Source organism: Cebus imitator, unplaced genomic scaffold (assembly GCF_001604975.1).
Source record: "Cebus imitator isolate Cc_AM_T3 unplaced genomic scaffold, Cebus_imitator-1.0 Scaffold285, whole genome shotgun sequence".
Lineage (NCBI taxonomy): Eukaryota > Metazoa > Chordata > Mammalia > Primates > Cebidae > Cebus > Cebus imitator.
The window spans coordinates 68,198-86,449 of NW_016107600.1; the positions used below are offsets into that span (position 1 = coordinate 68,198).

Consider the following 18,252-nt stretch of genomic DNA (forward strand, 5'->3'; position numbering starts at 1 on the left):
ATTGCGTCACCCTGCAGTTGCTTTAGGAAGAGCAGCAGGTAAATTTGGGCAGGGCAGGATGAGCCAAGTTACTCAGAAAGTTCTATGGAAATCTGTATTTTAATGACAGATAGCCCATTTTTCTGCCTGCCCAACAGAACATGCTTGATCCAGATGGTTAAGGCTGAATTTTTCATCTCTCCCAACCCACCAGCTGCTCTGTGGAACATTATTTTCTCCTGTGGTAGGGGGAGTGGCATCTGTCCTACAAATTACAATGTGTAGATGAAATGAGGAGCAGAGAGAAGACCAGGGAAGGAGCCCGCAGCCTCTGTGGCCAGCTGAGGCTCCAACACCCAGCCCCTAGCCCTCCTGTTGTGGGGCGACGGGCACTGTCATTGCCTTGTAGAAAGTGCTCAGGAAGTTGGTCTCATCCATCAGGGCGTCCACCTTGGCCTCTATCCCCACCTTGTTCATGCAGGCGGCATCCATGTCCCACAAAACTCTGGACCTCACCCTTCCAGGGATAACCAGCCCCTTCTGCTTGAGAATTAGGTGGAGAGCTTCAGTTCCCAAGGACAGAGCATCTGTCTATTCCAGGCCATGGAGTGGAACTTGGAGGGGAGGGAGGGAGTAGAACTTCCAAACTGTGTGAAGTCCGGGGCCTTCAGAGGTGCCCACCTGCTCATCAGCTCTGGTGCCACAAGGAAAAAGGTCTCTTGCGTCACCTCACATGGCGAGGACAACTCTGTCCTGGCCGTGGCCACCAAACAGGAAGGCCCAGAACTCTGTGGAGCTGCTTCCGGGCTGCCCCATCCTCCTCCTGAACCTGACTCGGTGCCTGGAGACTCAGTCCAGGACAGGCCTGTTTTGCTTCCCGTCTCCACACTGGACTCCACATGGGTCGGGGTAGGGGCTGGTGTCAGGATTTGCAGGTCAGTCTCTGGAGTCCTGGGTTCTGACTCACTCCTGATTATCTAGGCAGCCCTGGGCAAGTTTCTTTACCTCTCTGAATCGCAGTTTTCCCACCATTAAAGTAAGACCTACTTCTAGGCTTGCTGTGCAAATTAAATAAGGCCTTGTATGAGGCCACTGGGAGCCGGGCAGGAGTAACTCTTCCACTCCCCTTGAGCACCACAATCCCATTCTCTGCTTCAGTGCACCTGTTGATTTCTTCTTCATACCTGTGGGAAAGATCGAGGGTGGAATGGGGTTGGAGCAGGCTCTGGGAGTAAAGTCAGAGCAGTGGAGTGGAGGCGGGCAGGCAACGGCAGGTCTGCACAGCAGCCTCAGCAAATGCTGCACTGTAGCCTGGCTCTCCTATCACACACATGGCCCCAAATCCCTAATCAAACAAACCACCGAACAAAACCCAAACCCCAAACAACAACAAAACAGATCCCCTCTCATCCTTTCTGAGGTTTCTTTTCTCACTACTCGGCTCCTTGGAGTATTTGGGTCCCATAAAGGGGCATATACATTTCCTTTTATTTTTTTTGTAGTCTTGCCCCAACCCAGGGCAGGGAGAGGAAGAACAGGGAGAAAAGTCAGAGGCCCTCACCCCACAACACCTGCATTTCCCTCACTCTGCCCAGCGCACCGAACTGTGGTCTGAGAAGCAGAGACTTCACGCCCACAGGAACCCTCTCCTGCTAAGCTTTCTCATTCTTCAATTTGCCTGTAGGCAGCAACCCCACCCTGCCTGTCCCCCAGGGGCACGTGAAGGTGCCCCCTGCTCACTGATCTCTGAGCAGGAAGTTTCCCTTCTGCTGCAGGTGACGCATTCCCCACCCAACCTGCCTGGGTGCATCAGAGCGCCCCACCCTCGTGGTGCTGGACAGCTGTGGTTTAGACCTCAGCTGCTCGCCCATCAACCCTGTGACCTCTCAGAGGATCTTTCTCCACTATGCAATGGTAAGATGCCACTCTTTTAAAACTACGAAGTCCCATCACACATGACTTACATTCAGCAGAATCTTCTTGGCTTTTGTATTTCCACTGCTGCTCTGTAGGATCTGAGAAAATCTCTTGCCTGCCATTGACATTTCAGTACTGTGCTCTCTCCCAGTGTTCTCTGGGAAAACCAGTTCGGTTTTCCTGATTGTTTCCTTGAGTTACCTTTTAATGAAATCTGAATTCTCTTCTTCACCTAACTCCACACAACTGTCCTCTCCATGCCTTCCGTATTACCCAGCTCACAGTCCCTCTGCCAAAGGGGAAGCGTCACCTGGCCCTGCACAGGCCACTTTGATGCCACAGGAACATTGTCTGGCCATTGACCAGGAGCACACTCTTCAACAGATGCCCTGCTATACCCCTCCCCTGTGCCTTCTTCCTTTTCAATCTTAAGCTTTAGTTTTCTCCTCCAGGAAGCCTTCTTGGATTGAAGCACTATTAGTCCATGTTTGCATTCGTGTTATAAATTACCTATCTGCACTCTTGCTTCTCTTGTCTGAGTCCACATCAGTACACATGCATACCTAACATAAACAGAATAAACATAGCTAACACTTATTAACAACTCACTATGTGCCAGGCACTGTGGACCCTACCAAGTACCTTACAGGCAAGTTTTGATTTAATACTCTCAATGCTCTTGTGAGGTGGGTACTACTGATGTCTCTTTTAACACATTGAAGAACCAGGGGCTTAGAGAAGTTAAATCATTTTCTTGAGGTCATTCAGCCATTAAGTGATTGAGCCAAGATCCTAAAGCCACTGACTCTGGAGTCGAGAGCACTGTCTGGGAGAACTTCCCACGACGACAGCAGAATTGCTCTCTGTCTGCGTTCATTACAGGACCCATTTGCCACGTGTGGCAATTGAACCCCTGAAATGCAGCAGGTATGGCAAGCTCGCTTAGTGCTTGCAGCTCGCTCCCAGCAGAGTGCTTATAAACACCATGAGACAGGTGGATGACAACTTGGCATTGAGACTGACTCCCCCACCTCTGAATTTTACATTTTAATTAATTTAAATTTAAATAGTCACATGTGGCTACTGGCTACCATGTTAGACAGCACAAATCTAAAACCTGAGCTTGTGCTACAGTATACAAATAGTGGTAACCAAAGCTGATCCACTTACTAACTTTGGTTGGATCAAGAGAATTAAAAATAATTAGAACAAGAAAAATAGGAAATAAAAATAAGTCAAAACAGTAAAATCAAGAAATCTGTATCTACAGGCCTGAGCGTTTGAGCATCTCATTATGTTTAGTGGTGTGTGGGTGTGGGGGTGTGTGTGTGTGTGTGGTCCTGGGAGAAGGCAGCAAATGTGTCTCTTTCATTTTTGTTCACCAGCCTCTTGGCCTGGGTTGGAGTGACTACATGGCCACTGTGCAAATTAGCAGTGAGATTTGGTTGCATTTATGAGAGTGAGATTCTATGGGGTTCATTCCTAACTCCTGAGTTGCCACTTTGTGTCATCTTGGGTATGCCGGCTGCTGTCTCAGAGCCTTACTTTTCTTATCTGCAGAGTTTGAAAAATGTTGTGTGTATTATTCTTTCTGTACCTATGCTAGTTATCATCATCTACAATCCCAGACCTTCCCTAAAGCCTCGGCATTCTTGACCACAGGGTCCCAGCTCTTTCCACTTTTATGTCTATTTACGATTCCACCTCTGTGTCCTAAGTCTGTCCCACTTCCCCATTGGACTGGACGTTTCTGGAGAGCAGAGGCGGTTTCTCCTGCTCCCTCTGGCCTCCCCTGGAGCCCCAGGGCAGGGCCCTGTCCCAAGTACTGGCTGAGCATCTTCTCACTTCTTCTTGAAGTCCCCTACCACGTCCTGAATGTTCTTCAGCTCCACCTCCGACCTCCCCTGCGCCACACCCAGGCAGTCCAGCTGCCGCCTCATGTTGTTGATGTGGGCATCAAACGGGCTCAGAATTTGCCCTGATGGCTTTCTGGTCTTGGAGGAAGCCCCATTTAGTCTCCAGGACTTTGTTCTCCTGTTCCAGAAACCACACTTGCCCCAGCCAGAGGTAAGAGACCAAGAAAGCTTCCATGCAGCAGCCTCCCAGAGGGCTCTGGGATGCAGGATTCCTAACAGTGCAGGGAGGCTCTGCCCGACCCTAGATCTCAGAGTCCCAGCGGCAGGCTCTTCCTCCTCTTTCTCAGCCTGGGAAGGAGCCTGCAATGTAGAGAGCCAAGCAGATGTTGGTGCACTGGGCTTGGGAGACAGATGGTGGTTTGGTTTGGGCAGAGGAGAAGCAGGAAGAGTCAGAGGGGCTGGCAGCTGTCGGAATACACCAACCAAGTGCATGTGTGGTAAGTCAAGAAAAGAACACTCCACCTTCATGTTACTTGGCAAAATTTTGCATTCCATTAAATGGGCAGGAGGTCCTTGACAGAAGGTTTAATGTGTCCATTTTCTTTCTGACATGATCTCCGTAGACCTAGAATCTGGACTGAGTTGCCCACATACTCTGGGAATGCTGGAATGGGTCACTCTGGAGTTGCATTGTGAGGACCCGGCTATGTCCCCAGCCATGTCCGTCACAAGCTGTATGGCTTCAGGCCATCCTCTATGCCCCTTCCTCTCTCTGCTCTCTCGGGTCCTTTGTGATCTTGTGCAGCTAATTTGGGTCTCTCCTCAGTGTGGGAGACTGACTTGGAAATACACACAACTTTTCCCCTTAAACAATGTCCCCAGGACCAGGTCTGGAGATTGGGGCCTGGGGCAGACTTGGAGCACGCCTGGGGGTTTCCAGGCCCCCTACCCACCCCGGCTCTCAGCCACATACAGTGGACACTCCCGTAGCCTCTCGTCTGAACTCCTTTCTCTATTCCCAGGTCTTGGGCTCTGAAGCCAAGCACTAAATCTTGCTCCTCCCATTCTGGTCACTTACGATTTCAAAAAACTCATGTATTGGAGATTCAGTCTGTGCTACACCACATGGCAGGTCAGCCGCAAGCATGGCTTCATTTGATTCTCGTAATAACATTGTGAGGGTGATGATGAAAAGAAGGACAATTGTGAATATGTTTTGAGCAGCTGCTCTGGGCATCTACTTTACATGTATCTTCTTTAATCTTCAGTAGCACTACAGGGGTCACTGTCATGATTCCTGTTTGACACAGAAGGCGACTGAGGCACAGAGTGGTTAGGTACCTTGTCTAAGGTCACATAGCTAATGAGCACTGGGACCATTGTCAGAATCCTGACTCCAGGTCCCATGCCCCGAATAACTGCACCCCACACAGATGGGGAGATCAGGCTCAGAGAGGAGAGGCGGCTTGGCCAGGGGAGAAACCCTGAGGCTCTCACTCCAAAGTCCTGTCCCTCCACTTCTCTCCTCCCTGGGTCTGAACTCACCCTCACCCCAACATCAGGGATTTCATAATTGTTCTCAGTGTCATTTCTCTCCTTCCTGCCACCCTCCCCCTCCCATCCATTCCAAATTTTACCCCCTGGTTTTACACTCATCTTCCCTCCTGATTCACAGCCTCCCCGTCCCGCCACTTCACTTCCTGCTCCTTCACTCTGGACAAGGGTGTTTTAGAATCCTGGCTCCCAAGTCACTCACATCAGTCCTGAGCTTGTCCTGATCATCGAAACTACCCCCTCCAAGCCCACATCGACTGCCCCACTCTAGGTGAGCCCACTAGGCTATGCCCCGGCTGAGGCCTGATGGGAGGGGTCCAGGAGATAAAGTCAGGAATGTAGGAGCTTCCCGAATGTCTCACTGCTGCCTGCAATTATGGGCTAAACGGCTCCTCTGCTTGGTGAAAGCGCTGCTCCCAGGGCTGCCTTTTAACTCCTCTTCGTGGCCTGTTACCTGTTATTTCTCTGCCCGGTCTGCAAGTTGGAAGCTGTCAGGGAACAGTCAACCCTTCTGCTGGGCTGCCCACCTGGCATCAGTGTTCTGGAACACTGGTTTGGAGTGGGGATGGTACCAACCTGCATGCCATACAGAGCAGGGAGGCTGGGCTGGGCTTCTCACAGCGGTTTGGGCTCCCCAAACAAGGCACGCCGAGGAGAGGGAAAAGGAATTCTGGCCAGCCCTGCCCTCCCTGCACCTCTGCAACCCGCTCTCCCTTCCTCCCAGACAGTCTTTTTAGCTCAGAGGGAAAGGGTGAGGGCTGATGCCTCTGAACACTGCTTGGGTGAGCCCCATGCTGGGAGCAAGTCTGGGGGAGGAGAAGAATTGCTCTGGGTCAGTCTCTATTCCAAACAGAATGCCAGACACCAAACAGGTGACACATGCATTTAATAGACACATTTCAGGGAGGGAACAGAGGGAGCACTCGCTCGCAGCAGGGCACTTATAAACACTATGACACAGGCCGGTGACAACACGCCATTGAGACTGACTTCCCAACCTCTGCATCTGGAGGGAGGGAGGGAGATAGAAGCTGGAGGAGGGCTTTCCAGCTGCCTGGGGCTCGCAAGACAGGCTGAATGAGCGCCTTGGGAGAGAGCAGACTTTGGTTTCACATATGTAGCAGACAGGTGCTGCCAGCAGTCTGGGCACTGTCAGGGGGAAGAGCTGGTTTAGGCCTGGGAATGGGTGTAGCCAGTACTCCAGGCTCCTAGTAGCACAGGTGTACCTTGCAAGGGGAGAGGAAGGAGGAGGACCCAGGTGTTCAGGTGTGACTGCAAACAGGTCTCAAGGCAGGGGAGAGGGAGCTGTGCGGCTCGCTTAGTGCTTGTAGCTCTTCCGGCTGGAGGATGTGGTGGAGACAAACTTGACGCTGGAACTACTGCCCGCTAGGCCCCGGCTGCTGGTGGCACTGGAGCCAGAACCTCCCAGGCCTGCACCCAGGCTATGCCCGCCACTGGTGGTGAAGGAGTAGCCGCTGCCCCCACCAAGGCCCAGGCTTCCTCCTCCAATGCCGCTGCTGCTTCCATAGCCACTGGAAACCGTGGAGGTGACCACAGCTGCCGGGAAGAGAGGAGGTGTTGTCAGATCAAGTGCCGGAGAGATGACAGCTGGGAGTGTGAGGGCCTGTGCCCTGGAGTCCTTGGGTAGGGATGGGGTGGTCTCATCAGCCAGCAGTTTGCCTCCTTCCAATGTCCCCTGCTTAGTGAGATCACTGCCATGTGCCTTGGCCTGTGTGTCTGAGCTGCAGTGCCGGGAGGCTGGAATGGCTTCCTCTTCCCCTTCCAGAACCTACTGGAGCCCTCTCCTCCTGGAAGCAGGTCAGTCTACCTGCTTTCCCTTTGATCCTCCTGCTGTGCCATCTGGTCCTGTCTCCCTCTCTGGGCCTGACTCCAGGGTTTCCCTTCCTTCTGGAAGCTCATGGTGGGAGGAGCCCACCCCTCTTCCCTTAGTATCCCCCAGCCTCACACTCAGAATCCCAGAGGAGAGGCTGGAATGTTCTTGATGGACAAAGTGACAGATGAACCTGTCAGTCAGTCAACTCTGCCCCTGTTCTCCTTCCAACCAACCTGTTCTCCTAACCCATCCCCTTACACATTCTAGCACCCTACTTTGGGTCTTGTGGAAAATCAATTTTTTAAAAATGGACTCCATTATGGGATGAATTGTGTCCTTGAAAAACTTATGGTGAAGTGTTAACACCAGTATCCATGAATGCAACCTTATTTGGAAATGGGATAATTGCAGGTATAACCACATTTAGATAAAGTCTATAGGATGGGCCTTCATCTAACATGACTGGCATCCATACAGAAAGAGGGAAGACATTCATCTGAAGGCACAGACACACAGGGACATAGTTACAGAGACAGAGAGTGGAGGGATGCAGCCACAAGCCAAGGAGCACGGAGGATGAATGGCCACCGCCAGAGCTAGGAGGAGGCTGGAGGGGGGCTGGGCCACCCACGCTGCCTCTGTGTTCTGCACACCATCTGGTTTGGAGAGGCGATGGCACCACCCTGGATGACATACAGAGCAGGAGGCTGGGCCGGGCTTCAGGTTTCAGAGGGAGCAGGGCCCTGCTGACCCCTTAATTTCAGCGCCCTCAATTGTGAGAGAAGACATTTCTGCTACATTCCTGCTACTGGAGGTACTTTGTGGCAGCAGCTCTGGGAAACTAATACAGACATTGAGGTGTTTTCAAGAGAAAAGGAGCTTCAAAGTTATGCTTGAAGGTCTGTCCCCAAAATTAGCTTCGAGGGTCTCTGGTGCCACTAGACAAGGGCATCAGGGAAGAAGGACACCGGGGTGGTTAAGAGATCTCTACCTTCTAGATTCATTGGCTGATATAATCAATTGCCTTTATGAGTGCCCATCAAGAAAACCAAACTCATTTGTAGAGTGTGAGCTGTAAGAGTCATTTCTGTTGCTCTCACGATGCCAGCGCTGAGATTTGTGAAGATCACTTCTGCCCTCACCAGCACAGGGCCATGCTGGCTTGCTAATCCTCTCCTGTTTTAGAGCTACTCTACCCAACGGCCACATTTTATGCTGCCCTCACTGCCCTGAAAACCTCTGGTATCCTTCTGCAGTTATACTCTGTGGAGTTGAGCCAAGCAATGGACCTTCTTCCCAAATTGTTCGGGAGAGAAGCCGCCTCGTTGGCAATGCTCTTGTCTCCAGCATGAAGGCTCCTTTCAAAGGCCCAAGCCAGACCAGGAATTTTCAAAAATCCTGTCTACATCAAATGCTCACCTCTGAGCTAGGCTTGCATCTCCAACAGAAAAGGCAGGGAATACTGGGAGGTGGGAGATGTGGCTGGGATCTTCCAAACCCACTCAGAACAACGACAACAAACCTCCCATCGCCCCTCTGTGACACCCTCGCTCTCAAAGAGGAAAGAACTATGACATTAAAGACTCTCTCCCAATATGTATTGCTTTTTAAGGGACTCAAAACCTCAAACCTTCTCCAAATGAACCCTGTCTGTGAGATCCCTTCTAACGCCTCATGTCTTCACCCTCCTGCAAGCCCACCACATTTCCATTCCCTCCACCACACACATTCCAAATGACACAAAAAGTATGTCATACTCACAGATGTTAACTGGAGAAACTCCCTCTCCACTCAACCTGATGGGGAAGAGCGGGGAGAAGGAAGGTTACTCATGTGGCTGGCAGCTTACAGACCTTTGCGACATTTTTGTAATTGTTTTCAAAGCATTTAAACATACTTTATTATTTTTATTGCAGAAGTAATGCAGCTTGAAATTATTTGAGAACTAATAGTATTAAAGATAATATTAATAATCAAATGAATAAAATGGCGTGAAGTTTGAGGTTCACAGGAACAAAATCTGTAATCTCAGAAATACACTTTTTGGTTTAAACTAGTTAGATGTCTTAAGGAAATTGAAAGTAATCTTATGCTGGCATCAACTGGAAAGGAAGGGCCTGTCCTCTAACAAGATTTGTCTCTCAACAAGGCACCATTGTCATGCACTGAGCCAGTGCGGAGCTTATTACAGGTGTGGAGAGGAGTCTGACTCATAAAAATAACAGTAGTAATATCAGTTTATTATTATCTTAGCAACCGAGTAACTTTGCTTTAACATCTTCAGGTCAGAACTGGCATTCATTCATAAACATACTGAGAACCTTAACAAGAGCTGGCATCTGTTGAGTATCTGTTACCTGCCTCATACCACTCAGTTCTCTCCACAGCCCCATGAGGTGGGTACTATTCACTCACTTTTATAGAGGGAGAAACAGAAGCTCAGACAAGTTAACTAACTTGCCCATGATCACAAAGCTAGATTTGAAGCCAGATTCATCTGATACCAAAGCCTATGTCACGAAACTGAATGACAGCTAACATTTATTGAACACACTGTGTACCATGCATTGTTCTAAGAGCTTTGTGTGTATTCCCTTATTTTAACCCTTTTAATAATGTGACCGTTCAGAACTATTGCTGCACACATTTTATTGGGTGGAGACACTGAGACGTGGAGAGGTTAAGTAATCTGCTCTTGGCTGTACAGCTCATAATGGGCAGAGCACAAAGCTCCCATGAAGCTTTGGGGATCGTGTAATCTGACCTTTTCATTTTATCATTGAAGAAATTGAGGGCCAGAGAGGGGAGACTGACTTTCCCAAGGTTATATAGCTACTTAGGGGTAGATCTGTAAGCCCAAATCCTAGGACTGTTTGTTCTCAGCCCATGGCCTTTCATACCACATTTTGGGAACTACTATATAACCAATTGTCTCCTTTGGTAGAATTCAGTTACTTAGACCTGATCAGGTTCTAGACTTCTTTAGGGGTGCTAACTGTAGTTGATGTCAAATTATTTCCTAGCCTGGAAGGAAATTACCCCTGTATATATATATATATTTGCCATAGTTCAATTCTGACCTGCATTTTCTTCCAGGAGAAGGAACTGCAACAGCCTAAGCCCCTAGGAATGCCCAGGAAGCTAGGGGAGCTCAACTTGCTTTGAGGATGAAGTTGGTACATCTACCTCACCTGCACTCCTCGCCCTCCAGCAGCTTGCGGTAAGTGGCGATCTCCACATCCAAGGCCAGCTTGATGTTCATCAGCTCCTGGTACTCACGCAGTAGCCGAGCCATGTCCTGCTTGGCCTTCTGTAGGGCCTCCTCAAGGTCCACCAGCTTGGCCCGTGCATCCTTGAGAGCCAGCTCTCCACGCTGTTCTGCATCAGCAATGGCTGTTTGCAAGCTGGAGCACTGTCAGGGCAGGAGGGAGCCATGAGTCCTGCCGACAGCCCATGAAGCTGTGGTGCTTCTTGGGGAGGAGTTCTGAAAGATGGCAGAATGACCCAGAAGAAAGGAGCATTTGAGGAGCTCTTGGCCCTGCCAAAACCCTACCTGCTTCTTGATGCTGTCGATCTCAGCACTCAGCCTCTGGATCATCCGGTTCATCTCCGAGATCTCTTGTTTGGTGTTTCGAAGGTCATCCCCATGTCTGCCTGCTGTGACCTGCAGCTCCTCGTACTGATAAAACCACAGCAAACCCAGTCACTGAGTCAAATGCTTGGCCTGGGCATTTGCTGGGCACACAGATTTGCCCTGGGTGCCAAGCTGGCTCATTCATTCCTGGCCATTCACTCATTCCCCCTGAAGCTTACAGTACATTGGGGGACATAGACATTAATCGAATTAGCATATTATCAAATGTAGAGTTCCAAACGAAGATAAGTGCCCTTAGGAAATGAGCAGGGTCCTGGGAGAGTGTAATGAAGGAATCTGACCTAGATTTAGAAGTGGGGGATGGTGATCAGGGAAGTCTCTCCAGAGACGGAGATGCTTGAGCTGTGGGCTGAAGGATGAGAAGGAGGGATCTAGGTGCTCAGCTGTGGGGGAGAACATTCCAGACAAAGGAAACAGCCTGCATGAAGACCCAGGGTCAGGGAAGGAACATGGTGAGTTCTAGGAGTAAGATGTTGATTTAGTTCCTGTCCTTGGGGAGTTCCTGGTCACAGAGCATGCACCCAGACCAACTGTACCCGTGAATTTTGGTAGCCCGCAAAATGCCAGCACTGGAGAAATGGAGGAGATATGGGGGAATGATGTGGGATGGTACAGAGGCCGTGGAAGGCACAATTTTGAAGACTTTGTAAAAGTACTCCCAATCCCAGGTAGTTCTCAGTCTAATGGCGTATATCCAGGACACATGCATTTAAGAGCAATAATGGCACCCTGTCTCCTCCAGTAGACTGAAGTGAAGTCTACATCCTTCCCCGACACAAGGAGATCCCCTGCCCGAGTCAAGATCTGTGAGGTTCTTGAAGGTGCTGAATAGCTCAGCTTCCTGTTTCTAGATATACATGATTAAATTGAACAACCACCCAACAACAGGAGGAATTATTCGCTATCAATTTCAACCACTTCACCTTGGGGTTAAGTCCATCATGTTTCCTCTCAGTGTCAAGGTGCTGCCTCTGCACTGGGGACCCCGGCCCCTGCCACCCACCTTCCTTTCCACCACATGGCTGACCCGGAGGGACTGAGGCAGTGCACGGAGCAGGGAAAGAGTAGGAACCAGCTTGTAGGTGAGCAGCTGCCCCGGGAGGGGTCTGAATTTGGCAGGGAGCTGGTCTCATGGGTCACCTACACCTCTCCAAAGCCAAACTTCTTTGTGGCTATCTGAGCTCTGGGCAGTAGCAGCTTGTGTTTATCACAACCTTCCTCTTCCTGACATAAACTCCCGTGCTCATTCCTGCCTGCCTGCTCCTTATTCAGCCTTAAACCTCTCCCCACTCCTTGGCGATCTTTTGTCCCTCACAGCTTCCTAACTGGACGAAACCCCCACATCTTCCTGGGATCTTTTTATTCATGCTGTCTTTTCCCTTCCATGATCATCCATTCACTTTATGGCCTCCCAGACCCTGGGTTCTCTGCTTGCAGTTTATTCATTTGCAACCCTGTAACCCTCCTTGGCATACAGCAGGAGCTCAGAAAATATATAGAGAATGCATTTGCCTTTTAGAAACTGCCTCAGGACCATATCTCAGTTGTTCTGGTGTCTCACCCTGCTCCCACCCAGATGTCGAGGAATGTGGGGCTGGTGGATGTCCTGAGCTCCCGGCACTGGGCTGACCACGCCTTAGTATGTCCGGTTGGGTTTCCACGTGCATTTCAAGCTAAATTTTCATAGCATCAATGACACGCCTGGTAAGTTGAAATAAATGAATGTGTTCACTAGTTTCCTGAGGCGGAGTTAAGTGGTAATGTGGAGCCTCAGAGAACACTAACCCTGGAACCTGTCATGGAGGTGTCCATGCTCACCTTGGTCTGGTACCAGGACTCAGCCTCAGCCCGGCTGCGATTGGCAATGTCCTCGTATTGGGCTTTGACCTCAGCGATGATACTGTCCAGGTCCAGGTGGCGGTTATTGTCCATGGACAGCACCACAGACGTGTCACTGACCTGGGTCTGCATCTGGGACAGCTCCTGCAGGACCGCAAACTCAGCATCACCAACGCATAAGAAGGGATCCTAAATCTTCATAGTTGACTACCTGTCTGGGTCAGGAATCCTTTGTTTGGTGTCCCTGGCAGATTCTCCCAGCTGTTCCCTGGGTATTCCCATTCATCCCGGAAAGATCAGTGTGGTAAGAGTCTTTCCCCAGCCTCAATTCTCAAGGCTCACATCTGTGTGCTTTCCCTGGGCATGAGGGTGGGTAAGTGTCCTCTGAATTGGAATTACATAGATTTGAATGTGACACATGTCTGTTCTTTAGGAGCATCAGGGGACACCTGGAACCCTGCTTCTGTCTGCACGGTGTGACTCCGTCATTTCCTGCCTCTCTATCCCTTTCCACAGACCCAGGTCTCTGCCTTTGGAGGGGTAGTGCCCAGAATGAGGCATCTTCAAAGGGCAAGAAGCCCCCAGACCAATGAGCTGAGGGACAGCTTGCCTTTTTTTTTTTAAAAAAAATAATACTTTTCATGGAAGGGGAAGGGAGCTGGTATGTCTTGATTCCTTGGGAGTGTTACCCAATGACCTAGAATTTGGGATTCGGTACTCTCTCCTTGCTAGCTAGGTGTTGTCCTGCCATAGGATGAGGGGGTTTGGGGGAGAAGCATCAGAGTGGGGGTAGTTTAGTGTGACAAGGCTCCAAGCAGTTCTCCCTGGTCCCCCTACCCCCCAAGCCCCAGCTTGAAGTATCCAGGCAAGATGCTGGGTAGAGGCACTGAGTGATGACACAATGCATCATCCTTTTCTTTCCAGGCTCCGGACCCAGGAGAGACAGGAATACTTGCAGACTCTTACTGCATCAAAGACTGAGTGGAGGAAGTTGATCTCCTCAGGCAGAGATTTGACCTTGGCCTCCAGCTCCACCTTGCTCATGTAGGCAGCGTCCACATCCTGGAATGACAGCACAGGAAGGTCCTCTGAGTCTGCAGCCCCAAGCACTTAGTCCAAAAGAAGCTGAGCAGATTTCTCTCTAGCCCATCTAGTTTGGATTTTAGAAAACTCTGAGTCTGGGGGATTTGGGGTTGGGGATGAGTGATTACTGAGAACTGGGAGCTTGAGTTCCCGAGCTCACAGAAACCCAAGTAGAGCTAATAGGGCCATCAGTGTAGAGGGAGCATGTTGGCAGGTTTGAGCTCTGCAGATATCCTCAAGGTTGATGTGACATTTCTTGGGTGGCCCAAGGGTCAGGTTACCCCACACTCCAGATTCCGTTTTAAACCTTCTCCTTTGAGAGACATCTCCACTCACCTTTTTCAGGGCCACAAATTCATTCTCAGCAGCCGTGCGTTTGTTAATTTCATCTTCGTACCTATAAGGACAGAGGAGGGGGTGTGCTGTTGAGCAAGTTTGCTTTGAACTCTTCCCACGCTGATGTAGCAAGAGTTAAGAGCCCTCAAATCCTTTCCAGCTCTTCCGCTGACCTGGGCATAACTTTGGATGATTCACTTAACCTCTATTTCTCCCTCTATGAAAGGGGGATAATTTCTTCTGCCAGTTTTTAAAAAACTTTTCTAAGACTAGAAGGTGAGCATGGAACTTAAAGGAATAGCAAAATTTACGTATGCAACTCTATCTTTTGATAGACATGCAATACTAATCTTTAAAATGTTTTTCTGTCTCAAGTGTCTACTGAAATTATGGAGTAAACTTTATCTGTTCAAGAGACTGTTTTAGGTACATTTTGATATACTTTCACTGAACCTCAGGGTGCCCCTGAGAAGTGTGCTTTTTCTAAGTAGAGGTAGCTCAAGCTCAGAAATAAGGGCAAGCTGGCTAATGGGTTATCCTGGGCCAAATTCCTTCACCTGCTACTACCTGGATGAGGTGCAGTCAAAATCTGTCCCCTCAAGGAAGGTCAGATTGCCTCGTTTAAACGCTTTCTTGATACCTCTCTTCACCCCACAGTGAATGCCATCTTGGAAACGCAAACCATCTGGACAATTGAGCCCATGTCCAGTGGGATTTAATAATGTGCTGACTGTGAAATTATATTATGCTTTCTAGAGTTAGCAGCAATGTTTTGCTGGATAATGTTGATGTCTCTTTGCAGTCATGCGGACAAATAGGAATAGGATCTCTGTCAATAGTGATGCATGCGGTGAAGTTCTCTTTGTTACCCCACACAGTGCTGTCTTCACCTTGTGGGATAATGGCTGCAGTCCCAAAGCTCCCGGCTGATACTGGCATTTGCTCCTTTTCACCTCTCTGGTCCTCATAAAAAGGAGCCCTGAGATGGTCATGTGTGGCCGGAAGCCAATCTCCCACCTACCTGACTTTGAAATCTTCCACGACATCTTGCATGTTCCTCAGTTCAGCTTCAAGCCTGCCCCTCTCGGTGGTGATGCTTTCCAGCTGCCGTCGGAGCTCACTGATGTAGGAATCAAAGAGGGGCTCCAGGTTCTGCCTCACGGTCCTGGAGCCCTGCTCCTGCAAGAGGGCCCACTTGGTCTCCAGGACCTTGTTCTGCTGCTCCAAGAACCTCACCTGGAGGGAAGAAGAGAGCATGAAACCTTGAGAAGTTGGAGAGGCAGAGTCAGACACTCCTGTTAATAAGGAAGAGAAGAAAAAGATATATATTTTTCACCTGGTACCCACTGGCAATAGCGTAATTGACAACTCCAACCCAAAAGGAGGCAGTCCATGAAGCTCCCACAGAGCTCCCTAAGGCTTGCATAGGATTCGGGTGGTGGGTCCTAGAGGCCTCTGTAGGGGAGCTGCGGTGTTCTCGGGTGAAGTTTCTCAATACTACCTACTCTGGGTTAAGGCAGTTTGCTGAGCAGCAACTCTCCTGTAGAGAATCAACTAAACTCCTTCTTTGGTGGTGACTGAATCAGCTCATGTGGCTCCAAAAGAGAGGAAATTTCTACCAGGTCCTGGGGGGCAAGCTGGCCTGCAGGAAGGGCCTCAGCCCCTGGGAGGCCTTGCTGAACAGTGTTCATTCCCACAGTGGGGTCGTTGCATGATTGCTCTCCCCACATGGGATGGCCCTTCCAAGAGCTTGTTCGATCCCAAACCCAAGGGTGTGGATGAAGCCCTGGCTCACCTTGTCAATGAAGGAGGCGAACTTGTTGTTGAGGGTCTTGATCTGCTCACGCTCCTCAGCCCGCACTCGCTGGATGGTGGGGTCGATTTGCAGGTTGAGAGGTGTCAGGAGACTCTGGTTGACGGTGACCTCTTGGATGCCTCCAGGGGGGCACACAGGGAAGCCGGGGCCACTGAAGCCTCCTCCAACTCCACCCCCATAGCCAGATCCGCTGCTGACTCCAAACCCACCACTGGCCCTGCCACCAAAGCCGCTTTGGAAGCTGCTGCCACACCCACTGATGGAGGCCCTCTTGGTCCCCCCCAGGTTGTAGAGGCTGCGGCTTCCAAAGCCGGCCCCGGTACTGCTGATCCTTCCTGGGCCCCCACTCCCCACTGCAGAGCGGGCCATGGAGACAGAGCTGAAGCGGGAGCGGCCAGCTGCTGGGGTGGTGGCGGAGGTGGTGCTGAAGCCCCTGCGGCTGCCGGACTGGAAGGTGATGGAGGACTGCCGAGACATGGTGGGTGAGGAAGGCAGGCGAGAAGGCACCTGAGGTGGGCTGGTGCGGGCAGTGGAGAAGACAGGTGGCTGGAGGGCCCTGGGTCCGCGGCTTTTATGAGCATCCTGTGGGGGCGGGACACTGCTAATGGAGAGGGCCTTCTGATGGCATCCCCTGGGCATCTGCCAACCCTGACCTCACACTCGGCACCCCTCGGGAAATGGTGTAAGGGCCACTGGCTGGTTCCCTGGCACCCCCTCCCCCTCCCCTCAACATGTAAACTCCTTTCCAGTTGCAACTTGATCAGCAGATGAGTAAGAAGCAGGTTAATTGCTTTCCATCGTGTGCTAATCATGCATCTTAGAAAGGACTCAGAAAACACTGCCTCATTTCTAAACCGCTTTCTTAGGCCTGGGACCAACTCCCTCCTGTCCAAACATCTTGTGTCAATGCAAGCGACTGCGCTCCACTGTTTCCTTGATGTGCTTCCTATTCCAGAAGCGTTTTCTCAGCGGCTACTGCCCGCTTCCCCAAGCCCCATCAAGCTGTCCTTACAGACCTTGAAAGTCCTGCTCTGTAATCAACTTTCTTAGGAATCTGCCCCATTTTGATTGCCCCTTTATTCTGCTCAGAAGCTTTTGTGTCTATTGTGTAGATCACACATGGTTTTCCGGAGCGTGTGTGTGCCTGTACCCTGCCCACTGCCAGCCAGTACTCCGTCTCCTGGGGAGAGAGGTTGTGAGAGGAGGAAGATTTGAGTTTGAATCTCAGACCTGCTCATAGTTGTGGGACCTTGAGCAAGTCATGAGACTTTTCTGTGCCTCAACTTTTATGTCTGTAAAATGGGGTTTGTGATGAATATTCACGTGTGAAAACTTTTGCAATGCCTGGTACATGTAAGTGCTGAGTAAATGTCTATTGAGGCTTCCCTCCTTCTGATACATCAAGTAATATTAAGGAAGTGCCTATCGTGTATCCATCCTGCGACTAGCCCTGTGGGAATTCAAAAGAAACACAAGAAAGCTTATCAAAAGAAAGCTTTCAAAAGAAAGCTTATCTTTGACAAGCTCATGGTCCTGTGGGGAAGATAGAACTGTACAGGATGGTGTACCATGAAGCATCACCTCCAAGCTGCATTTGAGGCTGCCTCTCCCAGGAGTCTCCCAGGCAGGTCCCACCTCCTCCTGAAGACCAAGAATTCCCAGCCCTCCAGTCCTTCATCAAAAGAACTCCAATGGCTGCACCTAGCAGAGGATTCATCCTTTTCCTGTTTCTCCTGTTAAGCTTGTGTTGTGCCCTACAGTCTCCATTAGTCTACAAACTGCAAAGAAGACTTCAAGGCACCTCGTCCCACTTTGTTCTGCATCTCACTGCCCGTCTGTACCATGGGAAGAGTCAGACCAAAACATTGCTGTATCTTCTTCTTCCTCTTCTTTTCCTTGAGTCAAGGTCTCACTCTGTCACCCAGGCTGGAGTACAGTGGCTCAATCTCAGCTGACTGCAACCTCTGCTTCCCCGGCTCAGGTGACCCTCCCTTCACTTCTCGAGTAGCTGGGACTACAGGTATGCTCCACCATGCCTGTCTAATTTTTTTTTTTTTTTTTACTATTTTGTAAAACCTTGGTGTTGCCATTTTGCCCAGGCTGGTCTTGAATCCCTCAGCTGAAGTCATCCATCCTTGGCCTCCCAAAGTACTGAGATTACAGGCGTGAGACACCATGCCTGGTCTGAATCTCCTTTTATCCTGCTGACCACTTGCTTCTGCTTCTTGCTGTGGTTTTGAAGGCTAGGAGAGTAAGAGGAATTAATCAGCATTCAGTCTCCATTTCGTGGATGAGGGCACTGAGCCCGGAATGGCTAACTGGGCAGACAGACCCACAAGAAGCAGAGCCAGATTCCATGGTCTTCCCACACAGGTGTCCTTTT

At 50.2% G+C, this 18,252-nt stretch overlaps 1 protein-coding gene across 1 annotated transcript; it reads right to left on the bottom strand.

Annotated features, from left to right (window-relative positions):
* Positions 1-6,174: 6,174 nt before the first annotated feature.
* On the bottom strand, positions 6,175-16,567 carry KRT75 (keratin 75). The gene is made up of 9 exons (XM_017501732.2): positions 15,849-16,567; positions 15,075-15,289; positions 14,054-14,114; positions 13,601-13,696; positions 12,614-12,778; positions 10,694-10,819; positions 10,332-10,552; positions 8,902-8,936; positions 6,175-6,863 (listed from the first exon to the last, which is right to left on the bottom strand). The coding sequence occupies exons 1-9, from the start codon at positions 16,506-16,508 to the stop codon at positions 6,625-6,627; spliced, it is 1,818 nt and encodes a 605-aa protein (XP_017357221.1). The 5' UTR covers positions 16,509-16,567; the 3' UTR covers positions 6,175-6,624.
* Positions 16,568-18,252: the final 1,685 nt, after the last annotated feature.

What these genes read in the sequence shown, in the direction of transcription:
- KRT75 (XM_017501732.2), bottom strand. Translation starts at nt 16,508, where the DNA reads ATGCCCAGGGGATGCCATCAGAAGGCCCTCTCCATTAGCAGTGTCCCG. An exon ending in TCCACTCAGTCTTTGATGCA is followed by an intron (nt 12,779 to 13,600) that starts GTAAGAGTCTGC and finishes GCGGTCCTGCAG; the next exon opens with GAGCTGTCCCAGATGCAGAC. An exon ending in CTGGAGGGCGAGGAGTGCAG is followed by an intron (nt 8,937 to 10,331) that starts GTGAGGTAGATG and finishes CTTCCCCATCAG; the next exon opens with GTTGAGTGGAGAGGGAGTTT.